The 19,305-nt window shown below is 44.6% G+C and overlaps 2 protein-coding genes across 14 annotated transcripts in view; one reads left to right on the top strand and one right to left on the bottom strand.

The window, feature by feature from the left end:
• Positions 1-19,305, top strand: part of LOC126561391 (homeodomain-interacting protein kinase 1) — a 199,835-nt gene that overhangs the window by 138,827 nt on the left and 41,703 nt on the right. The gene's annotated exons all lie outside the window — the stretch shown is intronic.
• LOC126561649 (glucose transporter type 1) overlaps positions 1-19,305 on the bottom strand; it is a 77,169-nt gene that overhangs the window by 55,518 nt on the left and 2,346 nt on the right. For 10 of the 11 annotated variants that reach the window (XR_007607063.1, XR_007607064.1, XM_050217926.1 and 7 more), the window contains exons 2-3: positions 2,010-2,159; positions 1,496-1,612 (exon numbers count right to left, since the gene is read on the bottom strand). The exons of the other annotated variant lie outside the window; for it this stretch is intronic. Coding sequence is in view for 8 of the 10 variants with exons in the window: in XM_050217926.1 (XP_050073883.1) it covers positions 1,496-1,612; positions 2,010-2,142 (250 nt within the window). In the remaining 2 variants the exon portion in view is untranslated. The remainder of the gene's footprint in view (positions 1-1,495; positions 1,613-2,009; positions 2,160-19,305) is intronic. 11 annotated transcript variants of the gene reach the window in all.

Genomic DNA, 19,305 nt, shown 5'->3' with positions numbered 1-19,305 from the left:
AAAGAAAATGAGCACATACAATTGCTTGAACGGGACGTGTGATTCATTTCCGAGTTTTCTCATCCTCGGTCCGAAGTTCTATTTCCGTTAGATGTATCTTCTTCGAATCAATTCGAATCGAATTGCCACTGGTGATGGTGTCAATTCCCACGAATTCGATTTCATTCCTGTATAAGTCTTCCCGACCAATTCGATGCCCTTCTTTTTGCCCATCGTTTGATGAGTGAAGAAATGTGTTCCCTGGCTGCTTCTTTCCTGTACTACCTTCGCCTTGCAAGTTTCATTTCCCATCAAAGGTTCAATGCGAGGGCTCTAATCAATCTGCACATTCGATCCGATTACCACCGCATGAAGCGATGCTGGAAAGCTTCTTACCCATGCTTACCGTCACCGATCCAATGCTTCCGATTTCTTCGAACTTTACACTTCCAATTCTCGCATCCCGAACCCAAGCGTCTTTTGAAGGTACGACCCGAAGGGGATGGCCAAAGAAGGGCCCCGAGAAAGGTAGACCCGAACCGACCCGGGAAGAGAATTTTAATTTAAATTAGTTAACGGACTGCCAGCGTCCGACAATGAAATATTCAGTGGCAACATACTTGGGTCTCGGTCGCTTCCCAGGCAGCAGCATTCGAGCAGCATCGATCGGAACTTTTTCGACTTTTCCCTACTTGTGGGCCACTTTCAGTTCGGTTCGGTTGTACGAGCATCATGTGCAAAAAGGGAAATGATAGAATTAAACAGACCTGCCGATTGGTCTTCATTACATACACCCGGACGGTTTCCGATTCTTGGATGTATTTAACTCTTTTATGGAATCGATTTTCGTTCAAGAAATAGCAAGAGCGCACATGTGCTCTGGCACCTTTTTGCCGTCTCCCACATTCTGGTGGATATTGTAGAAGTTCGATTCCCGCAAAGAAAGGGACGTTTGTTGTAAAGTGAGATCTGTAGGGTACTCGGACGTCTCATGAAGCTGTCCTACTATCTTACTAAGGAGATTCAATTCCTCATCGGACGTACGTGCATTTTGAAGAAAGGAACTAGTTAAGTTGAGGATAATCTTTTACCTTGACCAATGAACCTGGCCAAGCAAGATTGATTCTTTATCACTCGTCAGGTCCAAGCAGCATGGTCTCTATGGTCAAACCATAATAAATTTCAGTTCGACAGAATTTGAACCAAGCAGTGGACAGTGGAATGTGAGATTAGATTCCTGCTCCGATAAGGAGGGAACTTCATCTTCCAATGTTCGGAGAGCTTCAATTAGATTGAACAAATCAACTCCAATCACACACACACACACAAACATGTCACACGGATCACCTAAAGGACTATTTGTACTCAAATGAGTGGCCGACAGGGACTGGGGTAAAGAAGATAAATAATCGATTGGAGGATAGGCGGTGATACGCGATAGGGAATGGACATTGGGTATTTTCTCGTTTGGCTCGTTATCGATGGCCGATAACGAGTGGCCATTTGCTTTACTTACCGTCCGGGCGTACTCGAACTGGAGGTGAGGTCAGCTTGAGCGTTGATGACAGGGCCTGTGAATCCAGGGGCCCACTAAAGACATAATCATACGTTCCTTCCTGGCTCAATGTTGACACTGTCGCGCGACCCGGGTGCCATTGAACGACGACAGCATGTTTTTTTTTTATTTTCGTCCATTTCCAGCGTCCAGCGAAAAGACATGAAAGTTAAGGTTGGGGAGGCGAAGGTAATAAATGTTGCATTAGTATGGGTAGCTCCGTAACAGGTTGAGTGTGCGTGTGTAACGATTACTTACGTGAACGAGAAATAAAGTGGAACCGAAATCACCGAAACCGAAACACACATATTCAAAGCACGGTAAAACTAAATATTGATAAGTGTCAAATGTGTCATGCAGGACAGAAGCGATAAGAAAACAAGAGCAACACAAGATAGATACGCACTACCAGAGCGAAAAGTAAACGAGTGCACTAATCAAACGAGTCGTGTGACATGGAGCAACAAAAACCAACCTGGATACACGGACAGTGGTTGCAGCACTTGGGTTGATCTTAATGGTGGTGGTAATGGTGGCAGTTGAGGCTCGGGGCCGTTCGAAATGGAAGACGGAGGAGAGATCATCGAAGGGTCGCCGTTTGTCGCCATAACATGGAGACGGCCGGCTATCGAACCAAGTTTTACGACGAACGGAATTTTTGTGGTCGTATGTGCCGTGCATGTGTTGATTAAGTTATAACGCGTTGACATTGGTTAGTAGCAGCGTGTTGGCAGGGAAAAAGGAGAGAAAATATGAAAGGTTATGGTTAGCGAAAGTGTGCTTCATATTCTGGTGAAACGATATTCATTTATTTTTATATCACTACACATGTTACGACACTGTCCTTTATGTAAAACCATTATTGGTTCAAGCATCGGACGCACTGCTTAATACTCCTATTTCGATATAACGACTTCGTCCATCTGAACCTTGATTGTCCGGATGTCCGAGCGTCCAGAGCCTAGGATTTTCACCTGACAACAATCGACGCAACTTCAAATGACATGATACCACAAAACCACAAACCCCAGCAATCTACTGTGTAGGAAAGGATGTTCTGGCGACCCGCTACGGTAAATACAAGCTTCAGTGGTACCTCTAATTCCCAAAGCGTACCGCCTGGTCGGCCAATAAGAGACAGTAATAAACAAAGTAAATATCAGCAAGGCGAAAAAGGAAATATTCGAAAGCATTCAACTTCCAGGCACTCGACCATCAACTGCCCGGTAAGTTCCTCACGATCAATTCGCATTCTTTCAGTGTAAGTAACCGAACGGGCGTGCCTTTGTTTCCGACCTTTGGCGTTTCTTTTTTCTCGCTTCCATCCAGCAGAGGGACCACAAACGAGAGACACAAACACAGCAACAGCAACTAATATGCTACCAACTTCCTGTTCCTGTTTCCTTTTCCTTCCGGTCAATTGTTTCTCCCAAACTTCGCACCGAAGGTGTGACGGAGGGAGGGAAGAATTGAAGGATTGGTACCACTCACACATTTTGATGAAGTCACGTGAAGCGCCATGTCATGCAGCACTGGAAGCAGACACTGTTAGCTGCACAGGCACGAATCTGCCCACAAGCACGGCTGCTACGTCCACTGTTTGCTTCGAGGCGCAAGGTTTGCATACCTTTGGCAATCCGGGGAACGGGCCTTGCCATACTGCTGCTACTGTCCGTCGCTCAGCTTGAAGCCCACTGTCTTTCTGTGGCCCATAGAATGTGCCACCAAAGTGCCTTCGTGTCTTCATGTGTCATGTGTGTATGTGTGTGGTGCTGTGTGCATGCAAATAATGCTTCTGCCCGAGACAGTAGCTGCTTCCTCTGCTAGCTAGATCGGTGGTGTGAGCATTATTTCCTTCAGGTGGATGAATTCTGTTGCCATACGTGATACGTGAGCCGTTCGTACGTTCGTTCGTTCTTCATCTTCATCTCTCGGGTGTATGAGGGCCATTCAGATGTTTACACACACACACACACACACACATACACACAAGGACAGCGACACATACCCATTGACCAAGGCATTCCAACAACGGCACCGGAATGGAAAACGTGAATAAGTAAATATGCACGATCTAAATAATATTTCACGGCTGGTTGCTTCACCGCATACACACATACAGACGGTCGGTGTGCAAGGGACACACATACTTATCCCACCTCGGTGCTGCTCGATTACATCGCACAAGCACGCCTAGCTTGTATGATCCGTACGAGCGAAGCAGATCCTTTCCCCTGGTGGTGCTGGCGAATGTGATACGGCTAGATCCCGACAGAGGGCGTCTCCCTCACCTTCACCTAACAAGTTCCCCAACCCAATGGCAAGACCTAGCTCGTTAGGTACCAAACGGATGATGAGCATCCCACCGGGGGGAATAGGGCTCAGTTGCAAGCCAGCAGTTGCAGGGCGGCAGAGTAGTGGCGAGCTCCGGAAGCACATACACACAGCCGGGAGATATATTTTTCCCCACCGAGCTGAAAGTATTTCGCTCCGGCCCCTTTTGTGTCGAATCAGTAGTTTATGAAATTATGGTTTCTGCGATAATCTTTGAACCGGATGCGCCTGAATCTACCACAAAACCAAACCGTACCGCTCGCCTCGGCCTCGCCTGGCAGACGCACAACGGGCAGGAACGGACGATTTGATGGGCCATGGGAAAGGAAACTCAACCATGCCAACAAACAAGCACCACACAATATGGCTACTTCTGGTAGCTTGTAGTTCATTCCATTTGCTGAAGATTGGATTGGCAGCCTGGCGCCTCCGGGAGACGGTACACCGAGGGCGTTCCGAGCGGGGCAACGAATTAGTTTACCGGAAGATTGTGCGAACTTGGTACAATTTCGACGCGATTGAGTGAACCGTTGATTCATGCGTGATCTGCCAAGTTGATGGCGCTGACGATGATGCGGAGGGAATGCAGGAAACGGATGGCTAGCACGGGTTGGGAGGAAAATCAATTGTTATGAACGATGAGGCCGAGGCGTGTAAGATGTTGCAATCTCGGCTAATGGCCAGTCCAAAGGTCAGCCTGTCATCGTGGTGCGTGTCGGGCGTCGTGCCAGCAGAGCACCGATCCGGACCGACCGGTCTTAAATCATCATCGAATGGCTTAGTGGGAAGATTGTAATAATTGCAAATGATCGACAAGCATGGTCTCGCTTCTTGAGAAATCGGAAGCGGACGCATAATCGGAATAGGGCCACTGTTAGACGATGATACGCAGACGAACGTCTTTGTGTGCACGTCAATCTGTACAACGAGAGGGATAAAATTATTGTTCGCATAATGCCGCTGAGGAAAAGGAAAACTGGTAGCTGGTACTAATTTGAACGTTCGAATGATATGCGCGCACCAGGCTGCTATTAGGCCACTCGGTGTAGGAAGTAATCCGAAAATCTGCGGGGATCGTTCTAATAATTACTTTTCGAGCTATGTACTTGAATAAATCGAATCGAGCAGAATGCACTCTGGGTGAGCTGTTTGGAATTGTTATAATCCTTTAGTTTAACAACTTCCTCATTTTCCTTACATTGGCCAATGCGTAGAGTTAAGTGTTTACCACATTGAAATGTTTAAAATTCACATTCTGCTCTCGCATTGTGTAAAGAGCGGCAGACAGCCGATTGCAACCAGGGTTGTAGTGATAACATATTGTGTATAATTTAATGCGCATATGTTCGACTTAATGCTTTAATGAGATGCGGATTGCATAGTTTGCGGCACTTTTATGTACAGCTGTGCACACATTTAAGAGTCTCGATCAATTTGTTTGCCGTAGTAAGCTGTCCATGACCTACAATAATTAATATCCTTTCCATTATGCCTTTTAAGGTTTGTTTTTTAATATTTTTATCGAGAGCAATGCACTTTATTAAATCGGATTGTTCACAACAATCACAAGATGTGCTTTATTGAATGAGTAATATAATTCAAAGCTAAGTGCAGAATGCTAATTTTAGATCACTTGTAAAAATGCACTAAATATATGCAATTTGTTTGACAAATTAAAAAGTCCATTTAATATCAGTACTAGTCTCAACATTTTTCGCCATATTTCATCATTGAAGGCAATCAAAATTTCGAAGAATAGCAATTAAAAGTGTAACAGCATTCCTTGTTGTTCTTCTACTAGCTGCCAAAATAAAGACTCATATTGAACTGTGCTTTGTCGAACGGTCAGCAACAACAGGGTTCAAATTTTAATAACGCATTTCGTTGGATCCCTTACAAAAGTTCAAAGGGATACCTATAATTGTACGTTTGCCCGTATATTGATCCAAAGCGAACGTCCAGAACCTCTTGGCGCTTTACCGTTCGAGCTGATTGTGCATTCCAGCTGTGAAAGCAACAATTCCTTTCGCACGCAAAGAATGTTACATGCGAGCGCACGAGTGATCCAGCTGAACGAGATGGCAAATAACGGACACAAACGAACGATATTTGCCATTTCCGCCACAGGCCACAGCCAACGCAACGCAACAATACCTCACCGCGCACTGTGGTTAGCATGCTAAGCTTCGGGAACTTTCGGGAAGCTTTACCGCATGTAAAGGGGTTATTATTTGCAATTATTCTCAATCCTGACAGGAGGCGGTACACCTTTCGCTGTTACCGAATGTAACAGCCCAAAGCCAATGGTGCACTACGTGTACGTGCACCTGCACCAATACACCACAGCACAATCGTCGTACATTTCGGCAGCGACCACTTTTTACTGCACACTCAAACTCGGCACGGTACACGGGCCGTTCGAGCGGCTGCCAAGCAATCACAATCACAGCAAACGCACACTAAATGCCACCTTCAATTGCGTTTTACAAGCCAATCGTCATCCACCCCGGGAAGGAAAGGGTTGGAATGCTTGGCAAACGTTTCAAAGACATTCATTTGAATTGTTTTGTGAAAATTGTACACCTCAAAGGAGCAACATTAGGGCGGACAGCATGGGCGGTGTAGAAGGTTAGAAAATTGGATTTTGGACTGTATGGTGTTATTTTTCCTTGCCTGCCATTGAGAAACTACGAACCCACACACAGGGAGAAGGCTAGTTCTTTAGCCACTCCTGCTCGCATAACAAAGCAATAAAATGCGTGCCAAGAAAAGGCAGCACGGCAGCATTCGCTTTTGCTTTGGCTGTGGAGCGAAATGGCTACACACATATTTTGCCACGACCCTCAAAGGGAAAGCACCCGGGACGGGTTGAAGCCGAAACGAAGGGTGAAAGAAAATGTAAATTAATCTAAACCAACTATCACGCAAACCATGACCATTCCCTCGGTGCCCCATGCACGAGTTGGGATGTATGTTGCATGAAGTCCTTAAGAAAACTCATAAAGACTCAATAATCCATCAAGTGAGTCCGTGGGCGTGACATGTTGCTCCAACTCTTTGTTGTCGAGGAATGAGCAGTAATCAGCTTCATCAGGTCCAAAACCATGCTAGACTGGGACGCTAGCTTTCCTTTCAGAACACAAACAAATCCGTCGAAAACTCGGTGACGGACCCGGGTTTGACTTCGATCTAGAGTTTTGCCTGTCTGTGATGTCCCTTTTCGTACGATGGTGTGTGTTTGTAGAACCTCATGCCATCGGTCCATTTGGCAGACGGCAATCGATAATTTATGAGCCAAATCTAGGTTAACTTTTGTTTTCCACGAAAACTCATTTAAAACTCTCCGCTCCATCAGTTGAACTCCCATTACCTCTCCACTGCCCAATCGAAATGCTTCCGTTCCGTCGTCCGGCCCAGGAAAAGGTTGCTTTCTTTGCTGGACCGTATCAAACCGTGGAAAACCCCTTTTTCTTAAATGGAAGGACAATTGTGGCAAATTGTCGTCCCAAAGTTTCGATTGCCCGGGACAATGGGGACCCGGGTGGATACCGGGAACGCTGTTTACAACCAGCCATCGTCCAAGTCTCCAGTCTGCAATGCTAGGCTGCCTTCACTGCCTTCGAGCGTAGGGCAGGTCGCCATCATAAATCGACCGTTTTTAAAGCCCTCGAAGGAATTTGTTCTGGTTGCCAAATAATAACAGATAAATAAAGAATGGGCCCCGGGTACGGACGCGGCTTTTTTGAGGGCAGTTAGCTGAAGTATGCGAACCCATTATGATATTCTGCCAACGTGCGCTTTTCCCTATCCTTCCGTTTTCTGCTTGAGCTGGAGAGACGTTTGGTTTTGTGTGACAAAACTCTGACACGGAAACGTCGACTTTACCGTCAATGAAGGGACCAGAACGAGATGCTTCAATAAAGAAACTAAGAAACGGAAGAACACGAGGAAAGGGCGAGAAAATGGGCTGCAATGGTGAGGCAGAAATACATCCCAAATGTCATAAACATTATGGCTGCCGAAGTTGAACCACAGTTGGACAGGGGCTGGCTGACTGGGTTTGGAAAATGGAAAGGATCTACCGCACATCGTCGCCATGCTCGACCCACCAACAAAACCATGAGCGAGAGCATTTGGATGGCAACGTCTGAAAAATATGTTTCACAGGACATTCATGGCCCAACCAGGCGGGAAACGGTATCACCGAAGTTAGAGAGGAGGCGGGCGGATAGGGATGAAAATGTGAACTTCTTCGCCGGGGCAACGATGGCCATCGCCATCTCACTGAGCCATCGCTCAGTGATCAGCATTCCGGATGTGCACAATAAAACATACATACGTTTATAACGACCCTTCAGAAAGCCATTAAGGACATTAAATGGAAATAAACTGTTGGACACCTCATAAATCACGACCACCAAAGCACAGTAATGAACGGAGCAAACTGGAGCAGCGCACCCGGAGATCGGATTGCAATGCTGTGGCCGGTGGAAACATTGGGTAACACCTCCTTGAGGTTCAGGCAAGCGTAGCTATTTTCGGCCGGCAAACCGGTCGTTTTGAGCTGAGGATAGAAGGTGCCTGAGCATCCTGCAGGTCACCCCGTACGTATGCTCGCTTCCTTTCCTCAAACTAATGAGCCGCTTTTGGTTGCAATTCTCGGAAAACAGGAGTTGTGAGTCGGTTGGATGTACGTTGAATGCATTGAAATAGTTTTGCGTATGATTTTCTTCTTTTGAAAATACTCCAAAACACTTTAAAATGGTCATGATATCATGCATTAGTGATTTAATGCTTCTTTTAAGTACTTGATAAAAGAATGCAGTGTACAATTGTGAATGTACAAAATGGGGAGAGTTTTGAATGGAAGAAGTACATCACTGCATTCATTGAATGCATTTAATTGGATGGGTTTTGCTGCATAAAGTTACATTGAGTTGGTGAAAAAGTGTTGAGTGTTGTCGTCACAACACATAATTTATGTTTAGTCCCACAAAGTGAACAGCGAAACACTCCAAAATAATTGTTCATCCCTATTGGACCATCTACTAAGTTGCTTCACTCGTCATTATGCAGCGTACTTTTTGCACCAACTTCAGTGTCCAATTGAATATTTATTGCATTCAAATAAATTATCCTGACAGACTCTTTCAATGAGCCTTTCACCAGTCGAAATAATTGAGCAGTTGCTGAACGCATTCGCAAAGATTTACGAACGCTGACGGGATATTTGTCAGTATCAATCACAAAATCCTTTCGAAAGAGGGTTAAGTGATGCATTCCGGAAGAGGAAAAAAAAAACAATACATTTACATTTCACTTTTACTTTGTTTCCTTTGTATCATTTGTCCATCTGGTTCCTTCCACTGTACCGCATCACGCTTCAAGGCTTTTCAAAGAGATTAACTGTTTACACTACGCGTCTCACCCTTTGCTGCCGATGTTTTGCTACCCATTTGAACGGATTCCTTTCGATGGAACGCTGTCTTTAGAACAGTTCTTACCGGGTACCAGGCGCCTCCATTAGCCCGGTCGTTTTGGGGTTGCTTGGGAAGCATCGAAGAACATAAATTATGTATGGTGCAGTGTGTAAGTAGCGTAGCATCGGTCAGAAAGCAGATGAGAAAAACAACGAAACTTGCCCAACCGCGTCCAACTGATAAAGTGATAAATGATTCATAAATTCAGCCTGGTCGAATCGTCCGTCCGATCGGGTCGGTCTGGATGGGGATGGAACTTTTTCCAAGCTCTTTTCAAGTACCGTTGAAGAATATGTGCGTGTTGAATAGTTTCGCCTTTTGCTGAACCCTTCCCCTCTGGTGTGCGTTGGCATGTAGCGGACGTTCTTATCGAGTGCCGTACCATCGGCGGGGGTTGCTTATTTGTGACCATTTACCACCCAAGCGGTTAGCCCTACAACAACAGGAACGCAACGAATACCGGGTGGTATGTTAAAAACAGCCCTACGATACTCGATAACAGGCCGTCACTTGCCAGGCACAAAGAGGTCAATATGTTGCAAACAATGGTACGCACGGCCGGAGAAAAAAAAACATTCAGTGCGTTCCAGAGGTTAACAACAGTTGCGCCACCTTCTTGATTGATAGCGTGGGAATCCTCACACCACCATGGTGCTATGGTATTTCCCGATCCCGGGAAAGGTGTGACCTTTTGCAGTGGTGCTGTGGGTTGTGTTACTGGAGACCCCGGAGACCGTGTGTATGATTGATAGCACCTGATTGGACACGCCGAACGAATCGTTGAAGGGCTGTGGTTCGCCGTCAACGGAGCGCACTTCCAAAAAGGATAAAAGGTAATCATTCACTCACATTTCCATTATGAGGCTTCCCTGGGTATGCTGCTTACATGTCCTGTGCGATTGTGTACCAACAGGAGAGGGTCCTTCTGTTCCAGACGTCAGGTAAGGGAGAGCTCATTTTCTCACCTTCACCAACACCCGATAGCGAGGAATATGGTAAAAATGCACAATAGAAGGAGAACTCAAGCTTTTCTGGCTTTTTTTCATACACGAATCTGTTTGTGTGTATGGCTGTGTAATGGTAACGAATCGACCCACCGGAGACCAATGAGGGACTCCCATAACGCACTATTCCACCGCCACAGGCTTGCGTGCCGAGTGACAGTCAAATTAACGAACGTCGGATGTGTGTCTATCGATACGATTATTATTTGTGATCGTTCCTGTCCGGTTCGGGCATCATTTATCAAAATCCAATATTGAACAAAACGTCGTCGAGCGCGTTTTGTGGCAATGGTACGAAGCCTTGGGAAATGACAAGAAATCACTCAATTATCCTTTGCGGGGCACGCACCACGCAACACTACAAAAGCCGCCAAAATAAATGATCTGCACCGTGTGATTGAAAGGTGAGTGTGACGTGATAGGGGAGAAAGTATCACTTGCGCCTTGTGATTGGGGTGTGAGTATGATGGAATGGAGAGGGTGAGAGAGGGCCATTGGTACATTCTTTCGGTACTCGGGTGATCACGATAATAGCGAATAGCAGTAAAAACCTGTCAATATAAATGATCGCTTTATCAGGACGGCATTGCAATCACTAGATATGGTGTGAGCAGACTATAGTGGTGAATGCCTCTGCCGTTGACAGTTTCGAGGACGTGCTTTCCGGAAAAAAAGACTTGATGAAAAGAAACAGTCGAAGATAAATGATCGTGCGATATTGAGGAATGTAGGATTTGTTTGTGACACATCCGGAAGCTTTGAACGACTTTTCCTTTCAACTGAAAACCACTTGATTTGAGTTAAAGGATTTTGAATACATAAGCAATATTCACCTATTTAAAGACTTTTGAGGCTTTGCTCTTGGCATTTTCCATAAAAATTATCGAGGTCTAATTTCCATCCCGGAATTTTCTTTTAGAATTAAATAAATTACAATAACTTGGGTGAGGAGCACTAAATTTGACCTACAGATAAACGATAAATAAGCATATCTACTTGACAATTCATCCTTTTTGTCGTCAGTGTGTTGGTTGGTTTTGTTTCTCTCAAAATCAAGTACATTTTTTATCAAGAAACCACTTGCCATACATCGCCAAAATCAAATTAATTTTATTGCAAAATTCACCAACCCTGCTCGCGCATAGAAACAACTGACTTGTTAGCTGTGCCTCACTGCTAACTCCTTCTGGAGAATTCCAACTGCCCAACTTAACTCCATCAATCCTGATTGCTCAACTCACGACCACTTGGAGCTTCACGGTTCATAGACTGTGCCTGGACAAGTCGTCTCGAGCAGTTCCAAGCGATCAACGTTCCAATGAAATCACACCGGCACATCCCTTCCTAGCGAACTCACATGCACGGGAACTACTCCAGAACACTACTCCAGCAGACGATCCCAGGTGGTGACACTCGTTCTTCCCGGTACAGGCGATGCGCGCGTTGAGGTGGAAAATGAGATTTTGAATTTTTCAACAGTCAGTGCGCTCCCAATCTCATCGTCGTCGTCGTCGTCGTCGACAAGTAAGTGCAGAGTTAGTTTTTACTGACTTTACCATCATCGTCCCTGCAGGAGGTTCCATTTATCACGTCGCACTGAGAAAAGGGTGTGCTTCGAGTTTGCAGTGTACATGATTGATAAGCGGACGCAATAGATATCATTGTTATTATTATCAAGTACCACCAAAACCATTTAGTGCTAATATTTTCAAATCGGTTTTATAGATACCTTACAGCCCTGGGACATATTTTTCCCAGTTTAGACAGTAACGATGGTGCAAATATAAGGAAAACCATTCCCTGTACTTATCAACGCATGTCCAAGGCCTTATTTTCCTCCAGGAAACCCCAAACAGCGGAAGGCTTTTTATAGCTTTATGAATTATTTGCAAGTATTTTGTTTACGATCCGTACCCTTAAAAACCCCTAACTTCATCACTAGGGCCCAACTGTGGTTCCCTTCGGTAGCTTGGTTTTCAGGACCATGATCCCTTCTTTAGTCGCAACCGAACGGCTTTTATCCTCCGGCAGCTTCTTCGTACTCCAGCTGTTTCCAAAAGTGACGCCCGCAGTAGCATCAACAGCAATCGTCACAGCCGCATCCGGGACGCCCTAGCTGACTTTAGCACCGAGCCAAAGCCCTTACAGCCACCGGGATTGAACGCCACTTTCCGCGCCGTCTGCCTTGGCTGATGATGGAAACGTGATGGAAGCGGCCACCATCACCACCGAACGGCAGTGGAATGAATAATTTAGTTTTAAAACAGTTGTCAACAAGGGCTTAAATATTGAATGATGAAATTTTTGGAGTACACCGAACCGAACAACCCCTTTTTCGGGCTATGATGTGTTGAGTTGTCCTTCGGCTAGCATTTTCGCTCCTATTAATGGTAGAAGCAGATTGTGCTTTTGTGGGACAGCCTCGCAAACCAATTTTTCGAGGGTATGTGCAGCTAGCGAAATGAGGTGTAAAATGGTCAAATCCGGAAGGAATGATGCCATTTTTCTCTGTTTGTGTATGAATGTCCCGTTTCACATAAGCCGTTGTGTGGCATTTTTTTGCAACGAATAGCCACACAGAATTGGGAGATTTTCGTCAGCCAACATAGACGGTTTTAGTAACATCGAATGAAGTCTCCTATCGCGGGTATAGAATCGTTTTCAATTTCCAGTCCAAATAAAAAACGAGCTATTCTCACTCGATCGGCAAAGTTGCAATTGCAGATGAAACTCATGTTCCATGGAAGAGCCAAAAACAAACAGATAAAAAGCTCCACTAGCAAAAGCTTACAAAAGCTATCGAACAAGGGGATTCGTGTTAAAATATTCAGCTCCATCGGAATCCATTCGATTCAGTTGCTCCACAAAAGGTAGCAACCACCGCTAGTCGTGACAGTTTTTGTCCATTATTGAAAGTACTTTGTAATGGAGTGTGTGTTTGCAATATTTGCAGTAAAATGTTTGCTAAACGTGCATTTGTTTGTTCAGCGCGTGGGATGCAGTTGAAGGCTGCAAAATGAGAACAACTCCAAAAAAGTGAGTAAAAATAAAACACCCAACCTAGTGCTTTGATGTGAATAAAATTAACAAAAAAACACACAAAAAAGCGGTATGCTGGAATAAAATGCGAGACTATCAAGCGCAACAAGAGATAATGACATCGTTTCGACATCATTCGCTGGGCTTGGGGTATGAGGAACAACAAATACATAATACAAAAACACGGAAAACCCTATGAAACTTCATCTCTCTGTGCATCGAGACACAAACTCTACAAGCAGATTCGGAAAAACGAGTTTCCCTTTTACGCAGCTCCCGCTTTTGTTCACGCCAGCACTTTATTCAGCCCTTGCTTCCCAAGAGTGGGTTGGAAAAGTGCGACATCGGCAGTCAAATTGAAAAGTATCTCCGCACAACAATAAACATTCAGCAGATAGCGATCGTTAGATCGTGGTGCGAACACGAAACCCTTTTGGTTTTTTTTGCAAACATTGAGACGCTAGTTAAAATTGTACATTGGTTTCTGGTTGGCGTGTTTTGTTGTTTCCCGTTTGTTGTTTCGTTTTCTATTTTTCCTGGTTTTCTACAACCATGTTGTACTCGTTTTTCCCCGTGTAACTCGGCTGATATGAGGAACAAAACAACCGAAATGTGAAATGTGTAAATTGAAAAACGAGAATTGCGAGAAATTGCCGCCGAGACCGAGAGTGGAGTCTTTTACAAAACAGAACACAGAAAACCTGATTTCCCTGCTTTCTTCCCTGGGTGATAAAATGAAGCGGATGTAATTGGGTATTGCCATCTTTACAACCAACACTATCAATTTCACCCCACAATTTCTTGGAACCGGTGTGTGGATTTTACGTGTGGAAAGCAGAAACTTTTTGTGAATGTAAATTTAACTGCCGCAAATGGCGGAAAGCATGTATTGGGTGGGAACATTCATGCTGCCCATTGGAAGTTGGCAATGTTTATATGAACTGCTTGCACACTTTGTTTTACGATAATGTTCTGTAGTGTAGATGGCAAACAGTAAGCGAAGGGGCTGTGAAAAAGCTAAACTAAGTGGTTTGCCTTTGTGACCTTTTTTCTTTGTTTATTTAAATTCTAATAATTTCCCCAAAACTCTCTGCCGTAACGTTTGATTGGGTAATCTTTAATCTAGCAATAAACTATATCGTAATTTAGAAATTTGAATGTGGATCAAAATTTGGAACAATTGTAACAGTAGCAGAATACATCAATTGCTCACCCAGAGGCGTGTTCTTGCTAGGCATCATAATTCCGTAGTTAAGGAAGATTATTTGAAAATTAATGTGTAAATAATTTTGTCACATTTTACATTTATATAAGTCACTAGAAAGTTCAATTTTTATGCTTCTACTTTTTCTGTATTCATGTGCTGCATGTGTTTCAAATCAGGTCCAATTTGCACCAACCATCACACGACACATTTGGTTGACAATTTCATTTTACAACTTTTTAAAAAATACAAACACACAACGTAAAACTACATTTTTTTGCGCCTGATTGACCTTCAGCCGAACCGCAGAAGAAGCACAATGTTGCACAACCTATCACTGAACCAGTCTATCCAGTGTATTCGATTTTATTATCCGACAGCAGCAGGACAGCACCGCACGGAACGGGTTTCGTGATGACGTGCAGTTAGCAAGGACTCGCACACACACACACACACATACACCATTACATTCCCTGAGGGATGTGGCTCCGGGAAAATTGGAAACCCGTTGCCCTATGCTTTCCCCATACACGCGCACCTCCCAATTGCGTCACCGTAATCGATGTCAATGTTGTGTTTGGTGGCTGTTGAGCGAATTTGAAAGTCCGTACTTTCACAGACACGGACACACAGACCGTACCTTCCATCGGTCCATCATTGCCCGTCTGCAAAAGTTCGATTTATTTGGCTTCGATTTAGCCCCGGCTCACGGTACCAAAGCTCACGGGAAATTATTTGGGTTTTTGTTGCGGCGTGGGATAGTCACCGGTTACCAGCGAAAAAGGGGTATCGTTACCCTCATTGGTTGTGGAAAAAAGCAAAGCAAAAAAAGGATCCAACGACAACACTAGCAATGGTTATAAAGCTGGAAACTGAAAACTGTTTCCAAACGGTTGGTTCTTGTCTTACGCTATCAAGCTCTGCCACGTCGTTTACCACTGCCCCAGTTTCACGTACTGTGCTGCCCAGTAGTATCTTCCGCACGTAACTACACCGAAGCCGGAAATCAAGGTTGTTTCTTTTTTATGTATTCTTACCCTCACTGCATGAAATGGGAGTATTTCGTTCAAATGCGGAAGTCGTCGTTACGAATTCTCAAAGGAGACTAGTACCGGATAGTGAGAGAGAGAGCGAGGATCCCGTGAAGGGAGGGATTCATCGGGGCTGGGTGAATTCTACGGGGAACGGGGTTGACGTTGGAAAATTGAAATCGACTGCGATGGCGTCTCCCTGCTGCACCTTGCACGGCTGTCGAACTTGATTACACTTCCGGATTTCTTGCCAGAGAAGGAGTTTTGCGTCTGCTTCAGTGCGCTTGGTGTACAATAAAATTGATAAGATATGTTATACTGTCGATTTTATTGACATCGTACGTTGAGACGCTGTTGGTGCAAGCAGTACAACTCAAGCCCAACCAACGACCGGAGGCGTCCGAAACTTCCGAAACTAGCTCCACAATAGAAATCTACGAAACAAAACCTGGATCGGTGCGATAAATAATTACATCGGAACGCTCGCAAACTTCCGGCAAACGATGACTCAGGCAGATGAGCGACGGGATCGGGGGGAAAAGATTTAATTATGATAAGTGACAGGTCTGGCGTTAGCAGGCCCGAATTATCGCGATGGTTAACTTCTTACAAGACACATCTTCGCCATCGCAGACACGCACCAACCTGACGCGTATGTTCTTCTCCCTGATGGACGTCAAGAACTGGCGGTGCTTTACCGAGGCATACTTTAAATGCTAACTCGATTATCTACAGTGCCTCAGGTTGGTAGAGTTGTATAATTATTAAAGTCTTTTCCTAGCCATAGCCGGCACGCACAAAATTGACCGACAGTTAAAGCTTGATTCGGTTCAGGGTTTGGGATCTCATTAATTTAAATTGAATTCAACTCGAGCCACTCTGATTCAATTACACTTCATGTCGGTCTAATGAGACTTGGGGTAGGCGTGGATGTGTAGATTTTTTTCCTTCCTTTGTTGCATTTGAATCTGCTCTAAGGAAATAAATTAATACGACACTTGAAACACAAAGAAATGCTTCACTCACTCACGAATTAAATATTCATTCGCTCGCACTGGAGGAGTGTATCTTTGAAGCTCCAAAACCACCAACAATCTCTGACTAAGTACTTAACACGCACACACATCAACGAACCGTGGCCTGTAAAGTACTATTTTCCTAATGACCTGGTACCTGACCTGGGTGAAGTTCGCACTTAAGGGTTGGCAACCACAAAAAAAACGCCACAAACACAGCATTCCATGTGCCCTCGTAATCGAGACCGATTGCGCTAACGTAGCGCAGAACATTGAGATATATTAGCAATTCAAAACAAAGTATCCGCAACGATAGTGCGATTGAACCAGAAACCAGAGTGCTGACCGCATGGCTCTTGATTTTCCCGTTTTTTTTTTTTCTTTCTGCTGTTCCCTTATGTCGGTGGTGTCGGTAACACTTTGCCCTAATAAAATGATTGAGAAAAATGGGTCTCAACCGAACAATTCATATTAGGGAACCTATCCAATTGTGAGACAAGCACACAGGGATAAAGCTCTTTTCGGGCTATCCGTTGCAGTTTCCCTTGGGAGAACTTCTCAGCATGCGAATACAAAAAAACACAGCACCGATTCCTAACCGACCAACCCACACTAGACCTTAGGTCGCTCATGAGCGGGGTAGAAAGAAATATACCAACAATCCGATGATTAATTCGTCCCGTAAGTACAGTTTAAGTCGGTAATTATGTGCTAATGTAGGTTTTCCGCTTCAGCTCAGCACTCGCTCATATGCTCTGTGCTCCGATTCGGATCCACCCAGCAACCGAAACGATCCAATTTCCCCCGTTCCCTCGTCCAACAAACGCCACATCCCCAAACCCAAACGATGGCGATGAATTTAGATTAGTGAGCGAAATGAGCAAGCAAACAGCCGCATGCTCCCATGCTCGACACAACTTTCTTTTGCTTTTTCACCAAAATTTGTTCAACAAACGAAAAAAAAAAAGTTCGCAAAGCACAACAGAGAAATGGGATAATAAAAGGACCACCATCACCGGACTCGGATGCGCGCGGCGTACACACATTTTGAATGAAAAGCAAAAATAAATAATGCAACCCCCTCGGTTGTGCCGGAGAGTGTCCGGTTGGCCTGGGGCTCGGGAATGGCTCATTTCGGGGGTTGAAGGAGCTCCATTTCCGGCTGAGTACCTGTGTGTGTGTGTGTGTGTATCTGTTATGTCGTTTGTCACCGGAGGGCATAGGCTCGTTTTGTTTTGCTTTGCGTGTTTAGCAGTCCGGACAGGGTTTTATCGAGAAACTAAAGTTCAAGCTAAGAAAAATAACGAGGAGTAAACAAAAGCAAACGGGCGAGAGCCACAATGTCTAAAGCCCCCGGAACTAAGCGGTCAGGATCGATAAGACGGTGCAGCAAAACTTTGCTTGTGTGTGTGGGGGGGTATTTTGTTTGTCGACTCAGATCGAATGAGATATGCCATCTGCATGTGCGAGAGAGCGCGTTTATACGACCGGTGGCGGTGGTTCGCTCATAATCCTCTTCAGGTAAGTGCCTGACGCCGGCTTTTTCGAAAATGGAAGCATTATTTTCGTCCGTTGTTCGTGTGCCAAAATAAACCCCTTTCTCGTAGGTGGTGCATGGTGATTATGATGATAAGGGGATGGCAGAATCCTGCCCCGTCTGAAGCATGTTGTTTGGCAGCGTTGAAGAAGTAGTTAAGGCTTTATTAACAGCTTTTCATTGCGTCCTAAAATGTCTATGAATTTTGTAGCTGGTCTCTGGAGTATGGAGAGGTGAATTATTCATTGGCTGTAGCTCGTTTCGAAAGCAGATTTGTCTCTTTATCGATTTTGGGTCATTTGCAAAGCTGTCAAATATTGTATATGTGCAGTGAAGCCACAAAAAGACGTAAAATGGCTTGATGACATAATGAAAAGATAAATTTGTTACGCAAATTGCGAACATTTAGGTGCTTGATAATTTTCTCCATCATAAGTGCTTGGCTCGGAGCTAGAGCAAGCTTTAACAAGGTTTTTGAAAATTGTAAAGTGTTGCAAACAACCCAATCTGGCAGGGATACTGTAACTGTAATCCTTTCCAGCTGGCAGCTTCACCGATTCCATCGGTTTCAAACGATTGGAAACGACCAAACTGAACCAGTGAAACCCCCTTACGAAACAAACACACAAATAACAACAATACAACAGCGACAGAAAATTACAATCTCGCAAATGAAATTTGCACCCAAAAGTGAAACACGAGGTTTTGATCAAGACCAGACTGACAGCATACAAGAGAAATTGGCAACAAAACAAGCATCGCAAGCTAAGAACTGTTTCAAAGAGAAAGAGAGCGAGCAAAACGAAAAGCACACACAACACGATGCAATGAAAAACATCATCTACAAAATGTAACGCCCCAAAAAAAAAAGGACGAGTTTCACCCGCAAGTCCGCGTGTCGGCAAAATGCAGGGCACGACTAACTCACAAATGCCAAAGGAAGGCATAAACAAAGCAACAAAAAACACACACATACACAAAATACAAAAACACGCTGTACGGTAACCGCTCAAATTCCAACATCTACTTTAGATGATAGCAAACCGTTGCACAAGGACGCTAGATACGGTCCGCAAAAGAGGCCACCAGCAAAACGACGTGGTAAAACAACGGAGAAAAACATCAA

Source organism: Anopheles maculipalpis, chromosome 3RL (assembly GCF_943734695.1).
Source record: "Anopheles maculipalpis chromosome 3RL, idAnoMacuDA_375_x, whole genome shotgun sequence".
In the NCBI taxonomy this organism is placed as follows: domain Eukaryota; kingdom Metazoa; phylum Arthropoda; class Insecta; order Diptera; family Culicidae; genus Anopheles; species Anopheles maculipalpis.
This window is presented reverse-complemented; position numbering and strand designations above follow the sequence as displayed.